Source organism: Pagrus pagrus (genome assembly GCF_965226575.1).
Source record: "Pagrus pagrus genome assembly, chromosome: 6".
NCBI lineage: Eukaryota > Metazoa > Chordata > Actinopteri > Spariformes > Sparidae > Pagrus > Pagrus pagrus.
Genome location: NC_140190.1, coordinates 4352250 through 4373580, shown reverse-complemented (window position 1 = coordinate 4373580; position 21331 = coordinate 4352250). Strand labels below are relative to the sequence as shown.

The 21331-nt window shown below is 43.0% G+C and overlaps 4 protein-coding genes across 4 annotated transcripts; 1 reads left to right on the top strand and 3 right to left on the bottom strand.

The window, feature by feature from the left end:
• Positions 1-337: 337 nt before the first annotated feature.
• aldh9a1a.1 (aldehyde dehydrogenase 9 family, member A1a, tandem duplicate 1) lies at positions 338-5975 on the bottom strand. The gene is made up of 12 exons (XM_084355691.1): positions 5641-5975; positions 5270-5431; positions 4123-4268; positions 3638-3767; positions 3391-3525; positions 2693-2889; positions 2372-2512; positions 2072-2260; positions 1800-1887; positions 1366-1507; positions 969-1081; positions 338-871 (listed from the first exon to the last, which is right to left on the bottom strand). Exons 2-12 carry the CDS (start codon positions 5409-5411, stop codon positions 777-779), a joined length of 1518 nt encoding a protein of 505 aa, XP_084211817.1. The 5' UTR covers positions 5412-5431; positions 5641-5975; the 3' UTR covers positions 338-776.
• Positions 5976-7284: 1309 nt separating this feature from the next.
• tmco1 (transmembrane and coiled-coil domains 1) lies at positions 7285-10624 on the bottom strand. Its single transcript, XM_084354663.1, has 7 exons — positions 10415-10624; positions 9397-9474; positions 9243-9302; positions 9045-9091; positions 8811-8878; positions 8447-8591; positions 7285-7764 (listed from the first exon to the last, which is right to left on the bottom strand). Exons 1-7 carry the CDS (start codon positions 10482-10484, stop codon positions 7666-7668), a joined length of 567 nt encoding a protein of 188 aa, XP_084210789.1. The 5' UTR covers positions 10485-10624; the 3' UTR covers positions 7285-7665.
• A 1013-nt stretch (positions 10625-11637) lies between these two features.
• Positions 11638-17800, top strand: uck2a (uridine-cytidine kinase 2a). Its single transcript, XM_084355947.1, has 7 exons — positions 11638-11828; positions 13220-13379; positions 13477-13573; positions 14202-14344; positions 14590-14687; positions 14785-14833; positions 16698-17800. The coding sequence occupies exons 1-7, from the start codon at positions 11724-11726 to the stop codon at positions 16832-16834; spliced, it is 789 nt and encodes a 262-aa protein (XP_084212073.1). The 5' UTR covers positions 11638-11723; the 3' UTR covers positions 16835-17800.
• aatf (apoptosis antagonizing transcription factor) lies at positions 17724-20908 on the bottom strand. Its single transcript, XM_084355946.1, has one exon. The coding sequence runs from the start codon at positions 20857-20859 to the stop codon at positions 19249-19251; it is 1611 nt and encodes a 536-aa protein (XP_084212072.1). The 5' UTR covers positions 20860-20908; the 3' UTR covers positions 17724-19248.
• Between the last annotated feature and the right edge of the window lie 423 nt (positions 20909-21331).

Genomic DNA, 21331 nt, shown 5'->3' with positions numbered 1-21331 from the left:
GTCCACAACCCAAAGATATTCAGTTTATTGTCATAAAGGAGGAAAGACAGCTGAAAATATTCACTTTAAGAAGCTGGAAACAGGATCTGACTTAAAGTCAAATCAAATTATCAAAACAGCTGGTGGTTGATGTAATAGTCGACATGTGCAGCTCAAGTGGCAACATCTGCACCGTCACAAATCATCAGTTACAATATAACAGGTAAAATGGAGATTATCAGTTAGTGGATATTTGTAAGAATGTGAATTTTATGCATGCTTATTACTTGTGTCTGTTGGTTGTTACTTATCCATCACTTATTTTATTCAGAAGCAACAAGCGACCAGGAACACAGGCTTTGTATTGAAAACATTTTATTTCAATAAAGAGGAGTTAGTTGTCCAATAGTGTCTTCCAGCTAGGCATGTAGTATAAAAACCTGGCAGCAATCATGTTAGTTGATTTCTTCTAATGCTGATTCACAGTCCACTACACAGTGTTTCTAATTAAGGCTCTTGGTTCTGCAAACACACACACACACACACACACACACACACACACACACACACACACACACACACAAAGCAGCACGAGCAGTTTGGCATCAGGGTTTGTATTCAGTTACTTGCTTCATAATAACGTAGGCTCACTTGTTGGGTGAAGAAAGGAGAGAACAGAAGAAGCAGGTGTATCTCTCTAAGTACCTAGGTATGATGCAGACAGAGCAAAGTGCTACATGTACTCATGTCTGGTGCATATTTCTTGACTGAAGGGAGAAGAACTTGGTGAGAGGAGTTCAGAAGTAGTTCTCGACGTCGCCCATTTCAACGACCACAGTCTTCAGCTGGGAGTAGTACTCGATTGTCACCTGGCCGTTCTCTCTGCCAAAGCCTGGCAAAGCACAGTAGAGATCATGTCAATAAAGAGAATTCAGCTCATTCACTGCACATTACATGCAATACCATGAATGTGTTTCCGTCCATCCTACCTGAGTTCTTGTATCCCCCAAACGGCACCTCCACAGGGCTGACGTTGTAGTTGTTGATGAAGCAGGTTCCTGCCTCCAGGTTTTCAGCCACACGATGGGCTCGAGAAATGTCCCTGCGGGCAGAGGAAAGGAGTTCAGTCTCGATAGTTTGTATGTAACTTAACAGTTAAAATGCTTCTGAATCTTCCCTCCAGCCTCAGAGACAAATATTGCACAATAAATTCCATTTTGTAACTCCTCATATTTTTATTGGCTGCTTCGTGGAAACTCTGAACCGCAGCCACACCTTAAACTCATTATCTTCAAGAGCAAACCTTCAGCACTATAAATCAGTGGTTGCAACAGACTGCTGAGTAATGATAAGCTCAAGTGTGCTCCCTGTATGTCCTCTGCTGACCTGGTGAAGACTCCAGAGGCCAATCCAAAGGTGGTGTTGTTGGCCCTCTGGATCGCTTCTTCCTCTGTGTCGAAAGGCAGCACGGACATGACGGGGCCAAAAATCTCCTCCTTCACGCAGGTCATGTCATCTCTGCAGTTATCTGTGCCGGGAGAAAAATCTGGATGTAATATATGGTGCATACACCAAACTTGCGGGTGGTGTAAAAACTGACTCAGATTAAAGGAACAGTTCACCCAAAAATGAAATGGGTGCAAGGGTGCACAAGTTTTTTCTCATTTCAGTTGTTTAGGAGGGTGCTGTTTTGCTGTGAAGCTCTAGAAATGTTTTTTGGACTACAACATTTAATCCAACGGGATGCTAGTGAGCAGATAATGACTTAATTTTAATTTTGGGTGAACTTTTCCTTTAAGTGCTGGTTTATCATCACTTACCAAGTACACATGGTGACATGTAGTACCCCCCTTTCAACTTGGGGTCACTGGGGACAAGAGGCTCTCCTCCACAAAGCACATTGGCTCCCTGGAAAAAGACATATTTATCAAATGACTATCAGAACTACGACTACTTCATGTTAGTAAAAGTCCTGGAGGTGATCAAAGCTGATTCATTCTTGATAAATGCCTCTCCACATGTGCTTCATTATCCTGCAGGGACTACTGAAGTTTTCTCTAATCTATTGATCAGATAAGTCTAATAAACACACCTCCTTCTTGGCCTGGTTGACATATCTCAATGCCTTCTCCAGCTGTGGTTTGCTGATAAGCGCCCCCATTCGGGTGCCGTCCAGCAGAGGGTCGCCCACAGCGATGGCCTTGGTCCTCTTCACCACCTCCTCCAGGAATTTGGGCAGGATCTCTTTTTGCACAAACACTCTGGTCCCATTGCAGCAAACCTAAACAACGTAAAGAGAAACTTGAACCTGTCAGAGCTGACAAAGAATGTACAGAGTCAGGTTGACATCACATCACACAACACAATATGTCTAGTGATTTAGCTGTCTCACCTGTCCCTGTGTCAGGAAGTTTGCCATGAGTGCTCCCCTCACTGCGTTCTCCAGCTCACAGTCTTTGAAGATGAGGAGGGGAGATTTCCCTCCAAGCTCCAGGGTCACCTGCTTCACCCCCTTAGCAGACATTTCCATGACCTGAGTGCAGAGAGAACACACAGGGACAACTTAAGCCTTGTAGAGCAGTTAGAAAATGTCACTTGGGATGCTGGATATTGTGGTTGGAGGGGAGGTCGTCTGGGCTTGTATGACGCCCATGTTCTCTTTAGTTTAGTTGACATTATGTTAAAAATCATAGCACTGTGCTGCTCTCTGTACCTTTTTGCCTGTTGGCACACTGCCAGTGAAGGAGACTTTGGCGACCGACGGGTGTTGGCAGAGCAAGGTGCCGGTCTCTGCTCCGCCCTGCACCACACAGAAGAGCCCATCGGGGACCCCCGCCTCTTTGTAAATCTCAGCCAGGATGACGGCCGTCACAGGGGTCATTGGAGAGGGCTTGAACACCATGGCATTACCTGAACACAACAGTGCAAGATATTGTCTGATAAGCTGTTATCACAGATCTTTTAATAATGTGGTAATACACATTGGTTTCCTTTCTCATGTTGCCTTTATTAAAAAGGACCGTGGTGTCATATAAAACCTTGAGTTTCTCCACTTTCAAAATGAACCTCTCTTTGTCCATGGTGCCAAATATCCTCTGACCCGCTCCTGACCAGTTGACTTCACAAGCTGTGACATACAGTAATGCTCGTGTAGTGAAGTGAAACACAATCCAGAGTGTGCAAAGGGTCTTTTATTTTGAAAATTGACCGGATCCACTATGCCGTTCCTGTGTGTGACTGCCTGCCTGGCTCGATCTGCTCTGTGCAGCTTTGACGCAGTGTATTGTCTGTGGATCAGACCTGAGAGCTGCTTCTGGAACACATCGCGCCACGCCTGGCGTAATCACGGACTTTGTCTAGAAATGCAAAAAAACAGAAATGCCCAGAGGGGTCCGGGGATTATAAACTCACCACATGCCAGAGCAGGAGCAGATTTCCATGATGCGATCTGGAAGGGGTAATTGAATGCACCGATTCCCACACACACACCAAGGGCCTCCCTCCTGGTGTAAGCAAACGCTCCACCAGGAAGCTGGATGTGTTGGCCTTCAATGAACAAAACACAATGCAACTTTGAAATAACACATCACTAACTTTTAGAAACATTTTGGAAAATCACACCTTTTTAGGACACACACAAAACTATTTTTCCCCTCACCTGCAAGTGTACCAGCCAGACCAGCGTAGTACTCAATGCACTGCCAGGCAACATCAATATCCACCAGTGCTTCAGTGATGGACTTGCCGTTGTTGATCACTTCCAGCTTTGCAATCTTCTCCCTTCGTTCCTGTTTATAGTGGAAAAACAGGAAGTTGCAAATGCTAAACTTTGATAGGAATATATAAAATCACACTGCGTCGCATTTTAGATTATGTAACGACAGCAACAGATTGAGGGTAAAAGGTCCTCGCTCACATGACATCAAAGAGGCGACACAGACACACAAAAGGGTTTTTTTTGTGCAAATGTAGGGCAGCAGCAGAGGGAGGGGCGGGGGGACAGTTTGTGCTTTTAATGAATAACTACTGTCTTACTGAATGCTTACAACAGTCAGCTCCAATTTATGTTGTGAAACACTGAAATCAGATTGGCTAGTTCCCAGTTATGCAGATAGCGCTGACACAACAGCTTGACCCACTCACCCTGATAATGCGAGCGGCCTCGAGCATCACCCGAGCCCTCTCCATGCCTGCCATCTTGCTCCATTTAAGGTAGGCACTGTGGGCGCTCTTTATGGCCGCATCCACCTCCTCAGAACCACAGGGTACCATCTGACACAAGACACGGCCTGCAGGGAACAAGACAGACCGGTTATACGCTGGCTGAGCTCTGAGGCAAAACACAATAGCTTAATACTTTTTAATACCCTTTCCATACATCTTAGGACCTCATCACCACTTCAAGGTCTAACCGGTCACAACAGCGACACACTTTAACTTACATTTAGTATATATCGATTGTAATATAGCACAACTAAACAGTCTTAGTTTGTGGTAACTCCTCATCAATACAACATCATTTAAATAGGCGGGGTAGGAACGAAGCACGAGAGAATAAACTGAGTGATCAACCCAATGCAAGGTTTATTAGAAAGAAACCATTAGAAACCAGAATTTGACCAATAAACAAAACTAAAAATGAAATATATTAAAACTTTGGTGGGCTTCAGGAGGCTCATGCCATATAGGGACTCCCTCACAAAGACCCAGTGGTGGAGGAAATATTAAAATCTGTAACTCAACTCAAAGTAGCAAAACAACAATGTAAAAGTCCTGCATTCAAAATCCTACTTCAGTAAAAAAGTAGATCAAAAGTAAAACTTGTGTGGAAAATTGGCCCTGTGACTGATTTATTATTAGATCATTTATCATTAGATTATCAATATTGCATCAATTCTGTTGTAGCTGTAATAACTTTATAAACCATTAGCTCGTTTCATCCAGTGTTTTACCTCTAAGAGCCTCAGATATCTATTTAAATCAAAGCATGTGAGGAGTTAAGAGGGGAAACGTCTGGTAACAACTCAATGATTACACTCAGGCAAACTTTACCTATTTGGATAAATACACATATTGAAAACAAGCTATACACTCATTCCACCTTAAAATAAAGTGTCCTCCTCCGCTGAGCTCCGGGAGGCTAACAGTTGCATAATAACGTGTCCTCATGCTGACCCCGCTGCACAGATGTACCACTAACCTTTAAAACGGGGCTGGACTCATTTATGTCTCCAATAACAGTTAACTTTAGCTTTAAACACTGAACCACGCTTCAATGTGCTGCATTTACCAGTCGCAGGTTCAAACACGGGCTCTGCGCCTGTCTCCTGCCGAGGTTTGACCCGCTGCCCGCCCCAGTAGTTCAGATGATCTGTGACCACCACGGTTCCCGTGGAGGCTCCGGGCATGGTGTCGATGATAGACTGGGCCATGTTTCACAGAGGGAGTGGACCTGCAGGAACACAAGGAATGACAGGGAAGTGAATGAAATCCAGTTTGCAGACGCGTCGACCCCACAGCACCCGCTCACCGTTATCACAGTTAACGGTCGCTTTTAAGCTAGCTGCTCAACGGAAGCTAGCTTAAAAGCATTTAGCTCAACTAGCATAAGGAGACAGTTAAAAACAGTGGTGAATGTGAGAAATGTGGTGTCAACCTTACCGCTGATGCTTCTGCAGACGGACTGATCGTAATGTCGACGGTGGGTGGCGTATGAAGATCAACTCACCGCCCCTACAGCCGGACGAGAACACGCCTCATTGTCACGCCGAGAGAGGGGGGGGGAGAGCCGGGGAGACGAGCGGCTGCTTCTGCCTCCACTGTTTCTCCCAGCTGAGCCAAGTTACCGGTTCATATAACAGAAACACGTTTAGAGGACAAAATGTCCACTCCTTCATTCACTGTCTGTACATTTAACCGCCTGTCCTGTTCAGGGGTGGAGCACTCCGTACGTAACATGGGGACTGCAACAACACAATGGGGCACCATGTAGTGCTGTGCAGGGGCGGAACTAGACTTATACGAGGGGTGCCCAGAGGGTGGGCAAGGCTTTATCAGGGGTCCATAAACTAATAAAGGAAAATATTATGTTACTCTAACCTGGTACCTGAGGTGCGGAAGCCCTCAAGGGCCATGCATTCATACATTTTATTTCCTCCGTTCTCCCGTGATAACGAGTTAGTTAGGGCCCGAGCAGGGAACCTGCAAGGACCCTATTGTTTTTGTAGTGATTTTTATATATAAATATTAGCATGTTAGCTCAATAGCTTCCAGGTCATGTGATCAATTGACTCAAAATCATGTTGGGATCATGTAACTACACTGGCTGCATGAGATACGCCTCTTGTTTTTACGTTTTACGTCTCTAAATATTTTTTATTAATTTGTATTAAAAAACGTGGAGTGTATTGTTACCAGATGAGATTTTGTTAAGAAAAAGGAGAATGTCATTACTTCATTTGTTTATGAGTTAATTGCACATGTCAGTAGGATAAAAGCAGTATATTGTATTTCATTTAAGAGAAGCATGTGATACACTTGTCATAATAGCTTAAAAACATATTTCATATTTTATTGTTATGAGTTGGTTAAAATGATTTGTATCAGCTGTAAACATGATTGATATGTGGACATGATTTATGTGTGAATTATTTGTGAAACTACAAAGAAGCGTTTTGTATTTCTTCTGTTTTATTCTGTAGTTTTCATAAAATCGAACCAAAACAATTTTTAACACCTTTTGATGCACCTATTGAAGACACCAAAATCTTAAGTGTAGAAGTATGACATTTTGACTCAACAGTCAGGGAGAATACATTTATTTTACACACCAAATAATGGTGTGATGTATGTTAACACAAATATTTATATATATATTTATGTGTGTGTGTTTGTGTATGCATATGTGTGTGTGCATTCTTCCCCCAGCCTCCTCCTATGTGCGTAAAAGACACAGCCGACCACATCTGCAGTGGGCCAGGCAACATGTTGGTTAGACCATCCAGCAGTTGTCGTCAGTTCACTGATGAGAGCAGGATCACCCTGCATCTGAATCATGTTTGGAGGTGTCGGAGTGAGCGCTATGCAGCTGCCAACATGGTCCCAAATCCTAGAGCTGGAGGAGGTGGTGTAGTGGTGTGGGTCAGAATATCGATGGACAGGAAAACTGATCTGGTGTTTGTCAGTGGACCTGAACCCCACAGAGCATCTCTGGGACCTCTCTTTTTGACTTTTTGTTGATTATCAAGTGTGAGGAAGAAAGGGACATAACTGAAAAACTTAAAACAATGAAAATCACAACAAAAGTATTATCATAAAACTTTATTAATATGTAAGAAATGAGGATACATACAATAATACTGATGAATGGATCAAATTTTACTGCCAATTAATCATTAAAATCCCCAAAACAATGCATGGCATGTGCCGAATACAAGTCAGACGTTTGTATCCTTTGGTAATCAACGTAATTGAGAACAAATTATTCCTCTAATTTCTAAATGAGACAGAGTTAAATAACCAAAACATGAATAAGAAATCGAACACAGGGTAGTGTAGCTGCGACAGAGAATACGTGGCTCCAGCACTGCAGGAGCAGTTGAGTCTGTGCTCTGATGAGGCAGCCATGACTGCACACAGTCGCAGTGCAGGAACAGCACTGTTGAGCTGGTGTGATGACGATGATGATTAGGAAAACTTAGCTGCTTGCGGAGGAGGTCCCAGGAAGCCTCCAGCCTGTTTTGTTGCAGCTCTTGAGGGTGCGAGACCGAGCATCTTCTGGATGTTCTGGAGAAAAGACACAAAACGCTTTAATGGGTGAAAAGCGGGACGCGTTGGTTTTGGCCTTTTCATGGGAATTTCACACACAGGAAAAATATCCTATTTGAAGAAGACAGAAATAGCAAAAGCGACTCGACCTCAAGAACAGAAAGGCTGTGAAATACTGGATATAGTAATGATGTGGTTAAAGGTGAAATGTGTAAGAATTTACTACCTCTCAGTCGTTATCTACTCAACACCATGTGGATGGAAAGTCGGGTGAAGTTTTGTAGTCCATAGTATTGCGGCTGTGTGCTAATGCTTTTAGCTTAGCAGCTACAATGAGGATTTGGCTTTAAAAAGGGTGTTACTAATGTCTCTTTAAGTCAATTTGGGCTCTCGGGCCTACACCGGACGAGCTGTATCAAGCCATTTTATGTCCCTCTCTTTATATTTTAAATCAAGTCTCCAGCTACTTCAGTTGTGTAGGAGAACACTGCAAAGCTGTTTTGCTGTGAAGCTCCAGAAATGTTTTGTCAACTACGAAACTTCAGCCACCAAATTGCAAATTAGAGTGCCAACAAACTGAAGTGTTAGCTCTCAAAAACAGTCTTATTCCCAAGCCATGAAATCTACACGTGTCCAGTGGTCTACAGTAAAAGCTACCAACCCAATCTGGATGTAAAGTTGTTGCAAGTGTCGAGGTTACCTGTCTGATGGACATGGTGCAGAGGATGTAGAGGAAGATAAAGGAGCAGTCTGTGAAATCCTCGCCCAGCAGGTTGCGGTGCGACAGCCCCTGGATGTAGGACAGCGGCACGAACGGCAACTTGGCCACTACTCTTCCATCAAAGCTGAACAAAAAAGAGGACGACAGTATGAGATATATATGAAAAATACATACAAATATATTTGTATGGCTTTTGATTTACTTTTGTCAAACGCAAACAGAAACCGTTGAGTTCTCAGTGACTAACACAGATTTAAAGTCATCAACATTTGAACTTTTCTCCTTTTTCTTTCATTTGGTTTGACTTTTAAATGAAAAGGTGAAAAATATGACATGAACTTACATGGAGTTGAACATGCCCATCAAAGCTGTGAAGCAGAAGCCAATGGCGAACATGGACTTCATGCGCACCTACAAACAAACAGGATTAAACATGAAATTAGATTACATTTGTCTGTTCATGGACTATTAATGATGTAAAAGTGTAGTTACGCCTGTTAATATCTCATTTCATGACAGTATATAAACAGACTTATCTCTCGGCTTAAACATATCGATTGAAAACAAAGCGTCTCACCATCGACAAGTCTCTGTTGTTGTTCTTCAGTTTCTCTTCTTGTCTTTCTGTAACACATTCAGAAGCATAAATCACCGATCAGCGTCAGTGTGAGGAAAAGGGCTGTTCATGAGTGTGTCGAGTTTTTTCCTGTTCAATTTATTAATGTTTGCTTTGACACAACTTCCTATTTTGCCAGTTTGTTTACAGGCTTCTTACCAATTTTCTTCTTCTGTTGACGTCCTGCAGATTCTGTGATGGTTTCCTTTTTCTTCTCAACTGATATCAAACAAGAAGCAGACAATGCATTAAACAGTCCGAACAGAAACATTCAACTGAAACAGTAGTTGAGGTTCACGTATGAGCCACTTACGTTTTTTGCTTTGTTTTTCCACTTCAGCCTTTAGCCTCTTGTACTTTTCAGTGCGATACACTAAAACCCAGGTAATACCTGAGCAGAGACAGGAAAGAAGAGGTTTGTTTGTAAATCTTCTGGACCAGTGCTACTTTGACAACATACTGTATACTGTGAGATGATGTAAATTTGTCTAATTTTTTTTTCTCAGGACCTTGTGAGATCAGCAAACAGCACTTTTCATACTGATCAATACATTCTTCATATTTTTCAAAATATACAATCATATTCACTGCATACATATTACAGTTTTCTTCAGTCAGATTTTAAGCTGCATTGAATTCACAATATGTTTTCTTGAAACATCAAATGCAAAAGACAATTAGCAAATATAAATAAAAGACATATTGTTAGTCTGGAATTTTCCTTCATTAAGGAGTTTTACTCAGCCACTGAACTAAAGGTCTTGTAGTTTCCCACTAAAGCTGAATCTCAAGGGGGAGGATTAAAAAAAGGACTGTTGATTGAGCTTCAAAACAACATAATACAACACAACTAGGTGGCAAAATCTCTTTTGGATGCTCCAATCAATGAGAAGAAGTGTCTAAATGCCAACTTACAAAGTCATATCAACTTATTCGAACAATTAAACGTCATAATAATTAAAATAATTAATCAAACTTTTCTCCTCTAATTCGTATGGCTCAATGCAGTGGACGATTTTTCCCACGGGATGAACAAAGCATTATTTATACCTGCATTAAGACTTATTGTGTTATTATTTTCACCGGAAGTTGTGTTTCTTGCTCTGAATGACATTAGCAAGCATTAGCTTGGTTAGCTAATTTCACTCGCCACCTATTAAACTCACGACAGCATCAAAATTAACAGTTAATAAACATTACAATATTAACATGCCAATGTTTCTCCGTAATGTAATCCGGAATGGTGTAAAAATAAATCCTAACAATGTCTTTCTCAGTCGATAGTAAAACACCTTCTTGCTCCAACAGCCCGTCGGCAGGATTTCACTCACCTTCGGCTAACAGCGCCGTACAAACTGAGATGAACACAATCAGAATAGTGTCGGCGAACATGGTGCTCATGGTGGTCCTGTCCCGTCGACCCGAACCGCAGTGACAAAACGTTTAGTTTGTGTTAGAGATTACACCCCGAGCACATTACACGGATCACTGTCAGCCTCGTAAGGCTAGGTCAGCGTTAGTGAGGAGGCGTGGGAACCACTTCCGGTTCACCGGCCTCAGCAGGAAGCGAAACACAAGGAATTCATACAGCGCAATACAACTGTTCCATTTAAAAACGAGCTATTTTAATAAAATTAACACATTAACACGTAGCGATGCTTTTGTACATGCCGAGGTTGAGTTGTGAGGTCGAGTATTGTTTTGCATTACATTCCGTATTTCTATTTTTGTCCTACTTATTCGCTATGTTAAATAAAATGAGGAGAAACATTTTGGTGGTCTGAAAAATAAAGAAGAGTTTGTTTTTTTAAATGACAAGGAAAATGAGGCTAGTTCCGCTCATTAAACAAGCACGTTATCAGTATTTTGTGGTATAAAAAATATCACTATCTTATAATGCAGCCATGAGGTTCACCTGAAAATATCAAAATAATGTCCTGAAATAAATCTTTTTATCTAAAAGAGAGCTAAGCTAATCTGTTATTTTAGCTAGTAGCCTAAAGACTTTTCAAAATAAAAGCAAAAATGTACTTCATAGTTATGACCAAGATTAAGCAGTAGCCAGCAGGTGCTTAGCTTAGCTTAGTTTAGCCTAGCCCATACATTAAAAGCAGGGCTGGTCAAAATGCAAAATCCACCAAGAAACCCTCTTACTTCACTATTCACGTCATATCTTGTTTAATTTGTACAAAAAAATAAAACTTTCAAAGTGAAGCTTTGTGCTTTCATCATATTCTGTATTTCTATTTTTGTCCTCCTTATTTGCCATGTAAAATAAAATGAGGAGAAACATTTTGGTGTAATAAAGATTTTATTTATTTATTTATTTATTTTAAAAACAACTGGGCTAGTTCCGCTCATGAAATGCTCATTTAACAAACATGTTATCAGTATTTTGTGGTATAAAAAAAAATACCACTGTCTTATAATGCAGCCCTGAGGTTCACCTAAAAATGATCAAAATAATGTCCTGAAATAGCTAAATAATAATAACAACGATAAATCTTTGTATCTAAACTGAGAGCAGAGCTGATGTTGTCTGCTGTGATTTCATCAGCACCATCATCAGATGGGAGGAGCGCGCACAGAGCGCAGACAGCCCCGGTGTGTCAGAGGGCCGCGCCGCGCTGCAGATGAAGCATGCCGGCCGACAGCGAGACAAAGCCAGGTGACCAAGCCGAAAATGAGAGCCATGACCGGCAGCCGTTCCTCATCGGCGTGGCTGGAGGGACAGCCAGCGGAAAGGTCGGTCTCTATATTAAATATGATATTAGAGGATTTTTTTTATTTCTCGGCGTTTTGTTGAGTTAGGCTTTCTGTGTGAGCCGACACAGATGGATATAATGTGGGTTTTTTTTTAAAGGAAATTCAGTGATGACGTTCATTTTATTCTTCTGTAAATCAGTGGTATCTTATTTAGCACGTTTCTGTTTGATTAGTCAGACTGAGAGTGTTGCTTGAGCGAGGTGTAGGCCGCCTACTGCATCCTGAAGCAGGATAACATGTGCATTGTCTGTCAAAGCCTCTTCAAAGTAAATTAAACTGAAGGACTCCCATATATCCATTTTAAGATGTCACCATTATGCATCTTCAGGGGACATAAAGGCAGGCAGTGACATCTCAGTTAATCACCATCAGCTGCACAGGGTCTGCTTTAAACTCAGACACAAAAAAATAAATAAACACATTTACAGACCTTTTAAAGCTCAGTAAACTCCCCAGCTAATCATAATCTGGCTTTTATATCAAGGTGTGACGCTGTCATCAGAAGATGTAATTATAAATGTACAGTATCCAGAGTAAAACGTGTGGATTTGTCTTCTTTGTGACACACAGCTGATGTAACCATCGTCTGCTTGCGTGTCACTCTTGATTTCCATTTCATCTCGTTTCACAGGCTACCTCACTGGCATCAGCGCCACGAGAGACTAAGATATCTGCATCATCGCCCTCTGTTCTGCGGCGTTTTCACAAGTCCGTCAAAAAAGTGTCGTTCTGTGTTGTGAAGATCAGAAATGAGCTCATCCGTTTTAGGGTTTTTTTTCCTCTTGCGGGGGTAAAGGTCATCATCGGGATGAGCAGCCCGGGGCGAAAATCAAAGTCTGTTTTTATTCTTTTTATCTTTGGACAAATTTGGTTATTGAAATGTCACAGAGGCTGTGGAGCAACTCGTGTCGTCCTGCCTCCAGGCTGCACTGTGTGACATTTAGACAAAAACAAAACGGTTGAAACCCAGAGGAAGGTAGTTACATCTTTTCCTTCATCGGTCATGCAGGTGATGGTAGGTCGGTGTTACAGGTGATTGAATCAACAGAAGTTAGGTTGTGGTTCAGCAGACAGTTGTTTTTGTGGGTTTTGACTTCCTGGTACTATGCACTTTTTTTCCCACAGGACTAACTGCTCACAACACCACCTGTTCTCTCACACTTTATCTAAACGGGGAGTAAACAGCATTTTTTTGTTTTGTTTTGTTTATGTGACTGTACGTGAACGCATCTCTCTGCCGGGTTCAGTTATGATGTCAGGAATCCAAGTTTTTCATACTGATTTGGACTCACAGATCTGAATGTAAATGAAAACTCACGTCTTGGTTTGTTTTGAACACTTCTTGTTTTCTTCTTCTTGTGTGTCCATAGTCGTCGGTGTGCAGCAAGATCATGGAGCTGCTGGGCCAGAACGAGATCGACCACCACCAGCGGCAAGTGGCCATCCTCAGCCAGGACTGCTTCTACAGGGTCCTCACGCCGGAGCAGAAGGCCAAGGCGCTCAAGGGCCAGTTCAACTTCGACCACCCAGGTGTGTAAAGCCCGCTGCTGTGTGTGAGATTCAGGATCTTGGTGTGAGGTTTGCTTGATGATATCTGAACTAATCTGTGTTCTTTCCTTCTATACAGATGCATTTGATAACGACCTCATAATCGCAACTCTGTGGGACATCAAGGAGGGGAAAACGGTGCACATCCCTGTTTACGACTTTGTTTCCCATTCCAGGTGAGCACGGACACGACATGAAGTCTTTGCATGTTTCAGTCTCTATTAAAGGCGTCTCCAGTGCGTCACGATGCTGCAGGAACATTAACTTTTAAAAGCAGACATAATGTCCACTGTGGGATTAATTACTCTACCTTTTTATGCAAATTGATTTTTTACATCTTAATGGAAACCGATGGCAGGAGAAGCTCTGGACCATGATCATCAGAAATTCAAAGTTCATGTCAAATTGTAGTAAATTGACTTAAACATGCAAAAGTACTGGAAGAATGAAACAATGTCGACACTTAAAGCTTTTCATTCGGGTGAATCTGCAACTTTTGAAAGAAGAAATGACACATTTTTCCTCATACAAAGGAAAAGTTCAATTCAGTCATCATCCTCTCACCCCAACCACCCTCTCATCTCATACGTTTCTCTCTCTTGAACCATCCAGAAAAAGATCACACTCTTTTATGCTTTGTAACAAATCCCCATCCAAGTCGGCTAACGTCGTCACACTTGAGGCAGATATTTCTGTACAAATAACATTACTGAGTCACTTGTGACCACAATGGCCGCTCTTCATGAAATGTAACATGGGCCTGCTTTAAGTGTTTTCATATTGAATGTCTTTCTTTCATGGCAGGAAGGAGGAGACGGTGACGGTGTACCCGGCTGATGTGGTGCTCTTCGAGGGCATCCTGATGTTCTACTCTCAGGAGATCCGAGACCTTTTCCAAATGAAGCTGTTCGTGGACACCGACGCAGATACACGACTCTCCCGAAGAGGTGAGACGCACGAGCATGACTAGACAAATCCCAAACACACGAGGCAGTTTGACATTTTAGGAAAGACCTTTTTGAGAAGATTGATGCCACTGATGTCTGAAGGGTAAATGTGAAGCTACTACCAGCAGGTCGTTAGCTTAGCTTTGGTTAGCCCATAGATTGAAAGCAGGGCTGGTCAAAATGCAACTTTAAAGGTGACACATTGTGCTTTCATGCGTGTGAACCCTGGTCTCGTCTTCCCGCAGTGCTGCGTGACATAAGTGAACGTGGACGGGACTTGGAAAGCGTTCTGGCGCAGTACATTACTTTTGTCAAGCCTGCATTCGAGGAGTTCTGCCTGCCGGTAAGTGCTTTTCTACAAGTGACACTACTCAGCTCAGTTCCCATGCTTGTGTCCCTGAGCCGTCGACTCATCGCTCGTTTTTATCGCTGCTGTTTAGACGAAGAAATATGCAGACGTGATCATACCGAGAGGAGCCGACAACCTTGGTGAGTATTTTGTGCTTTTGCAGTTTGGAGACCTCGATGTAACTGTGAGATGGTGTTAAAGAAATTGAGAGCAAACATTGAACACTAGTCTAAACAGCGTTATCGTGAAGGACACAGCTGTGTTTATTGTTGTCCTCGAGCTGGGAATTGTTCTCTGGAAACTGAGGAAGCCAGAGAGCCTCCTGCTGCGGGACACAAACAGAAGTGTCTGTTGATTTGAGAAATTGGTTTTAAACCGGCCAAAACAAACCGCTCAAGAGAAAACAGCTCTGTAGATGTTGAAGCAGGATACCTGCTGTGACCCAGCTCCAGACTTAAACACCAGCAACACCAAGCATCTCATCTGTTTTATGATTCAAATGAGGCTATTTACTGGCATATTTATTTCAGATAATGTGAAAATATCTTAAGCGTCTTTTATACACAGATCTTATTTCAGCCTTTTAAATAAAACCTGCTGCCATCGAGACGAGGGACCTGGAAGTGCAAAAATGCTGTAGCTACGTTTCCAAGTATAAAAGTGCTGTAAAACAAAATGTATAATGGCGTTTGTTAACTCGTGTGCCGTTTTCCCTCCTCTGTGTCGTTCGTGCAGTGGAGGCTGTACTGCCGAGGGTGTACTTGTGTGTACTCTTGCCAAAGCGATATCATTCAGCCAAATCTCTTGTTAACTTCTCGTGTTGTGCACCTGGCACGCATCGAGGTTGGAAGTTTCAACTAGGACAGTCTGATCGACGACTGACAACAGTCATTTGACACATTGGTGCTTTGAGCTAAATGCTAACATGCTCACAGTTATGATGCTAACCATGGAGGATTACCAGATTCAGCAGGATTCCCTCCTTGACGACAATGAATGTATAAAAGTTATCAAAAATATTTCTGTCTGAACCAAACTGGTAGACCATCAGACCAAAAGTTTAGAGACATGCCAAAAGATGATCCACTCTGTCTGTTCTGCAGGACTCCTCTAACCATCTGGTCGAGGAGATATTTCATCTGCTGTGTGGGAATAAAAAACATTTTTATAGATTGTTTTAAGTTGTGAAAAGATATGATGTTACTTTATTTGTGGAAGACAAATAGTGGCAACATATTATTGCATTATTTTGTAATGATAATATTCACAAATGGAATAAGAAAATGTTATGTCTTCCTCTTATCTCTGTTTGGATTAGGAAAAAGAAGTGCTGCTGGGAGAATGGGTCTAAATGTTTTTTGTTTTTTCATACAGAGGTTTTAAAGAATGAGAAGTTCACCTAAAAATGAGTATTCGGTCGTTATCTGCTCACCCTGATGAAAGATCAAGTGACGTTTCGTAGTCCACAAAACATTTCTCGAGCTTCAGAGCAAAACGACGTTACATCTTTCTCCTAAACAACTGAAGGAGCTAAATAAAATATAAACAAAATAAATAAAAACAAAGGCTCAAGACAGCTCATCTGGTTAAGTCCAAGTCTTTGAAGAGATGTCATGTTTATCCTTTTTTAAAGCTGAATTCTCACTGAAGCTGCTCAGATGAAACTGTTCAGAGTGTAAATAAGGTCTTTTCAAATCAATGTAGGATCTCAGAGATTTTCAGTTTTATTATTTATTTATTTTTTACAACAAATCCACATCTACTTCAGTTGTTTCGGAGAATGCTGCAACAATGTGAAGCTCCAGAAATGTTTTGCAGACTACAAAACTTCACGCTGCTTTCCATCGTTTCATTTTTGGGTTGAACTGTTCCTTTAAGGATTTAAGGATTATCACGGTGATTATCCAATGATGTTTAGCTTTGTGACTAAAATTTTAAAGATGATACGTGAGACACAAACTGCAGCTGACACTAACCACACAGTGTCTTTGTCTCTCACTACAGTTGCCATTAATCTCATAGTTCAACACATCCAGGATATCCTAACTGGCGGTCTGACCAAGCGGCTGAACGGGTGGTTTAACGGCTACGGGACGACGAAGAAGCAGCCGAACATGGAGTCCAGCAGTCGGCCTCACTGAGCACAGTGCTCCCCCTGCAGAGAGGACGGAGGGCTCACCTGATCGTGCTGAATGTGCTCTACACGGCTGCTAACGAGGCGGGAAAATCAAAAGGCCGACTTTTGATCCGATTCTGCTCGGACTGAGGAAGTTAATAAGAAATGGGAACCAGTCGTTTGTGGAGCTGGTTTAAAGCTGTTCAGTTTTATTTTCCTCTTTTTGCTTATGTACTGTAATGAGATCGAACAGGGAGAAATGCACAGGAGCTAACTCGTAGTTTAATTTCAAACTGCTGCTTGCCTTTACCACAGCACTGAGGAGAGACGAGCTAAAGAAGCAGTCATGGTGTCTAAAAAAAGAAGAAAAAAAAAAACACTCGACGAGCCTTTAACCTTACAATAAATGCAGTGTAGCAACACGCTGTGAATGGCAAGGCCTTAGCCTATCACACCACAGTTACAAGGGCGCCGTCTGACGAGACGAACCTTTATCAATGCAACTCCGCTCCTTTTATTCAGGCTCCATTTTGACTCGTAGATTCTGACGTTTGTGCTCCAGCATCCACTCGCTCCGTCTCGTGTAACTCCAACAATCTGAATTAGTTATTAGTCAAACTAAACAACCGATCCCCACCTCAATCTGTCTGATGTATGACGACATCGCCAAAGATAATCTCCTGCACCGAGTTGTTTATATTCATGTGATACTGACATTAACTTGTTTGAGGTGAGAGCAGTTAATTAGGCCTTTTGTTGTTTATATTGAATTACCACAAAGTATTATTATTGTTTTTTCTTTGATTCCCAGAAACTTGAATCTTTTGGATGCACATGTTTCATTTAAAGAAGTTGAACCTTCACACTGAAAAAAGTGTTAAAATGTCATGAAGTACAAGAAAAAAACCCAAATGTAAATGTGTTCTGTAAATGTTTAATGGAGTTTTTGTTCGTGTACATTTTTCTTACGATAAATTTCTCAGGTACTTTGTTTGGTTGAGTTCACACATCTGTCGCTTCTTACATTTGATTTGAAAAATACATATATATGCATTTCTGCTTCAGTCATGATCTAATCAGTGTTCAGTGTGCTGTTTGATTTGATTTGGAGAAAAGGTTCAGCATCTCACTGGCTTTTAAGTTACACAAACTGTGGAGTGCTGTGGAAGCAATCAGGGCTGCAGACGGCTAATGGAGCCTACGACGCATGTAATGTTACAGATGCAGAGCCGTGTCCCACATACACACAACACACTGATACTAAACAGGATGGCAGTTTGTACTGAAGTGTGTTCACACTGGAAACGTGCGGAAATAAAGTGATCAAAATGTCAGTTTGCACACTAAAGAGACAAAACCTTGATTTTTCTATGTGCTGTTGATGGACACTATTCTCCTACAATGCACAAAGGAAATGAAGGAGCTGCTAACTGGAATAATAAAGAGTGACACAGTTCTTGTATCGTGAAATTAGGACTTAAAGGAAGAGTTCACCACAAAACATTTCTGAAGCATTGTTCTCCTGAACAACTGATGTGGATGGGGACTTGTTTTAAAGTGTAAAAGAAACAAAACAATAAACAGAGTGACTCCCTGCAGCTCGTCTGGTGTAAATCTAGTCTCATGAAGCCCCGAGATCCCAAACAAACTTCTCCACATGCTGTCGAGCTTCTGCACCCACTTCAGATGGGATGTGAGCTTTCAGCTTAGCGGCCACAGTGAAGATTTCGGGGGTGTAAATAACGCCTTTTCAAATCTGTTTGGGATCTCTGGGCTTCAAGAGAACCGGATTACACCAGATAACTTGTATGGTATTTGTACCATTTGTATGGTAGTTGTAAGTATGTATGCTGTTAAGTTTTAAAACAGGTCCCCGTCTACGTCCGTGGTTTAGGAGAACGCTGCGACGCTGTTTTCCTGTGAAGCTCCAGAAATGTTTTGTGGACTCGGACACTTCACCTGACTTTCCATCAGGGTGAGGAGATAATGACTGACTTTTTATTTTTGGGTCATAGTTTGACAAAGTACTTTAATTCCCTGGTATTATAAAGCAGCGACACGTTGATTTATTGTATATCTACTCCATCAGTAAACCGTCTACAGCTGCTCTTCTCCAGGGAGCTGGGACGCAGCTTACAGACGTACGCACATGAAAATAAAACTCACTCTGCACTTTGTTTTGTTGGAAACACTCATAATTCATCACAGATTGGTCATTGAACAACAACACACACTGACAATGACACTCGGTATAAACAGGAGCTACAGGCGCCCAGTGAGTCCACATCCTGTCAGGTCAGAGCCCCGAAACTGTCTGAAGAGCTCGTCCTGACTCGCAGCAGAGCCGGTCCTGACCCAGCTGCAGCCTGGCATCATCCCTGAGTGTGTGGGATAAAAAAAGGCACTGCTTTGGTTACATGACGCCACTTTGGCATCACATCACTCCCCGACGGCCGACCTCTGCCCGAAGAGGCCGCGGTACAGTTCGCTGCGGGCCTCGTCGCTCATCGAGCTGTGGTCGACGGGAGCCATGAAGTTCACCATCTTGCTGTGGATGTGGAACCGGACTTTGCGGCCCTTGCTGGCTTTGGTGTCCACCTTCTTCTTGATCTTGCTGCGCAGTTTCTGGATGGCCAGCCACTGCCTGCCCATGGCCACCTGGTCGTTGGGGTCCGATGCGCTCGTCTTGCGCTCGATCAGCTCTCTGAGGAGCTGGTGGTAGAAGTCGTCGTCGTCGAATATGTCCTCGTCGAGATCCTTCAGGTGCGCGTTTGCTTTCAGCTGCTGTCCCGCCTCCTCTCCGTCTGGGAAGGTCTCAGAGACGACAGCAGGAGCTTCTTTCTTCCCCAGGACTCTGAACTCTGAGCGTCTGGTCTGGGTTCGACGCACCAGCCTGTCATTGTCCATCAGAACCTGCTCCACCTGCGTCAGTATGTTTCTGTCAAACGCTCCGAAGCCCTTGTTGCCTTTCCCCATAGTCAGTCTGGTTTTGTCGTGCCACTTCTGCAGGGTGGCGTCCCGGTAAGGCTGGAAGGCTGCGAACCGTTTGGCCATGAAGTCTGGATACTCTGCCATCTCCAGCTTTCGTTTGGGCGCTCCACCCTCCTTCACCGACTCCTCTTCATCCCCATCGCTATTTATCTCCTCGTCCTCGTCCGTCTTCCCCAGAGCGACGGTCCTCGTGTCTGGGTTCTGGCACAGCAGCTGATCGTGCAGCTCCAGCAGGGATCGCTGAAGAGCCTTCAGAGCTTTGTGGGTGTTCTTCAGCTCCCCCGCCAGCTCGGCTCCTCCTCTCCTCTTGAACTCGGGGAACGTCTGCGGCTGTGGGAGCTGGTTGGCGGTCATCAGGGCTTTCTGGATTTTGATGCGACCCTCCAGCAGCTGGTCGTACAGGGCCAGCTGGTTCTTCACAGCCTTCCCTTTCTCCACCTCCTCGTCTACTTTGTCTTGAGAGAACGTGCGGACGGTTCCCTCATCGGCTTCCATCTCGTCATCATCAGAGCCCTCATCTTCATCGCTGCCTTCACTGTCCTCACCTTCGTCATCATCATCATCATCCTCACTCACTCCCAGGTCGTCCATGCCGTCTGTCAGCTTGCGGAAGTCCACCCCCTGAGGAAAGTTCAGGTCGGCACCGTCCCTCTTGGACAAAAGTTCATCATCTAGCTCTGCATCACTGCCCTCCAGCTCCACATCATCATCTTCTAACTCATTTTCGTCATCATCCTCTTCTTCCTCCTCTATGCTACCCTCCTCCTCCTCCTCCTCCTCCTCCTCATCATCATCATCAGATCCCTCAATCTCCATGAGCAGCTGCTCCCGGGAGACCTTCTTCCCCACGTACCGTCTGTCCGTCTCTGACAGCAGGGCTGTGTTGTGCTTCCGCAGCGCGCTGGTGACGACTCCATCTTCGTCCTCGTCTCCGTCCTCGTTGAATCCCTCGATCACTCTCGCTTTAGTGACCTCATCATCATCTCCATCTTCTGGATCAGCAAACTTCGGTAAAGGATTCAACAAATCCTCGAGCTCCTGCGAAACCGAGCCTGCCATGGGGAGACGTTTACAACAGCCACACGTGTGCTCTGTCGTCGGGACCGAATCTCCGTGCGGGGAGAGATGACGTCAGTAAAGTGCGACGACCCTAATCCGCTCAACCAGTTTTGTTCCCCGAGTTCTGTCTGTCAGGCACAACCTGTTCTCAGACTGCACGAGGGGTGGATGTTATACATTTATATAATACATTTACATCTTAAATAAAATACAGTTTCATGGGAATTGAACACAAGTTTGAATATAAAACCGTTTCTCATCAATTAAATATATCTAATTTTAAAATAAAGTACCAATGCATGGGAATTAAATGCAAAGTAACTTCTAATGTAAAACTGTTGCTCACTGATTAATTGTATTTAATTTTATATGTTATGATCAGAACTTGTTTCCCTTTATTTTAGCGCCTTTCAGTTCAATTTGCAACCATTTTCATTTAAGAAGCTTTTTGTTTTAGATTAAAGAGCTGCCT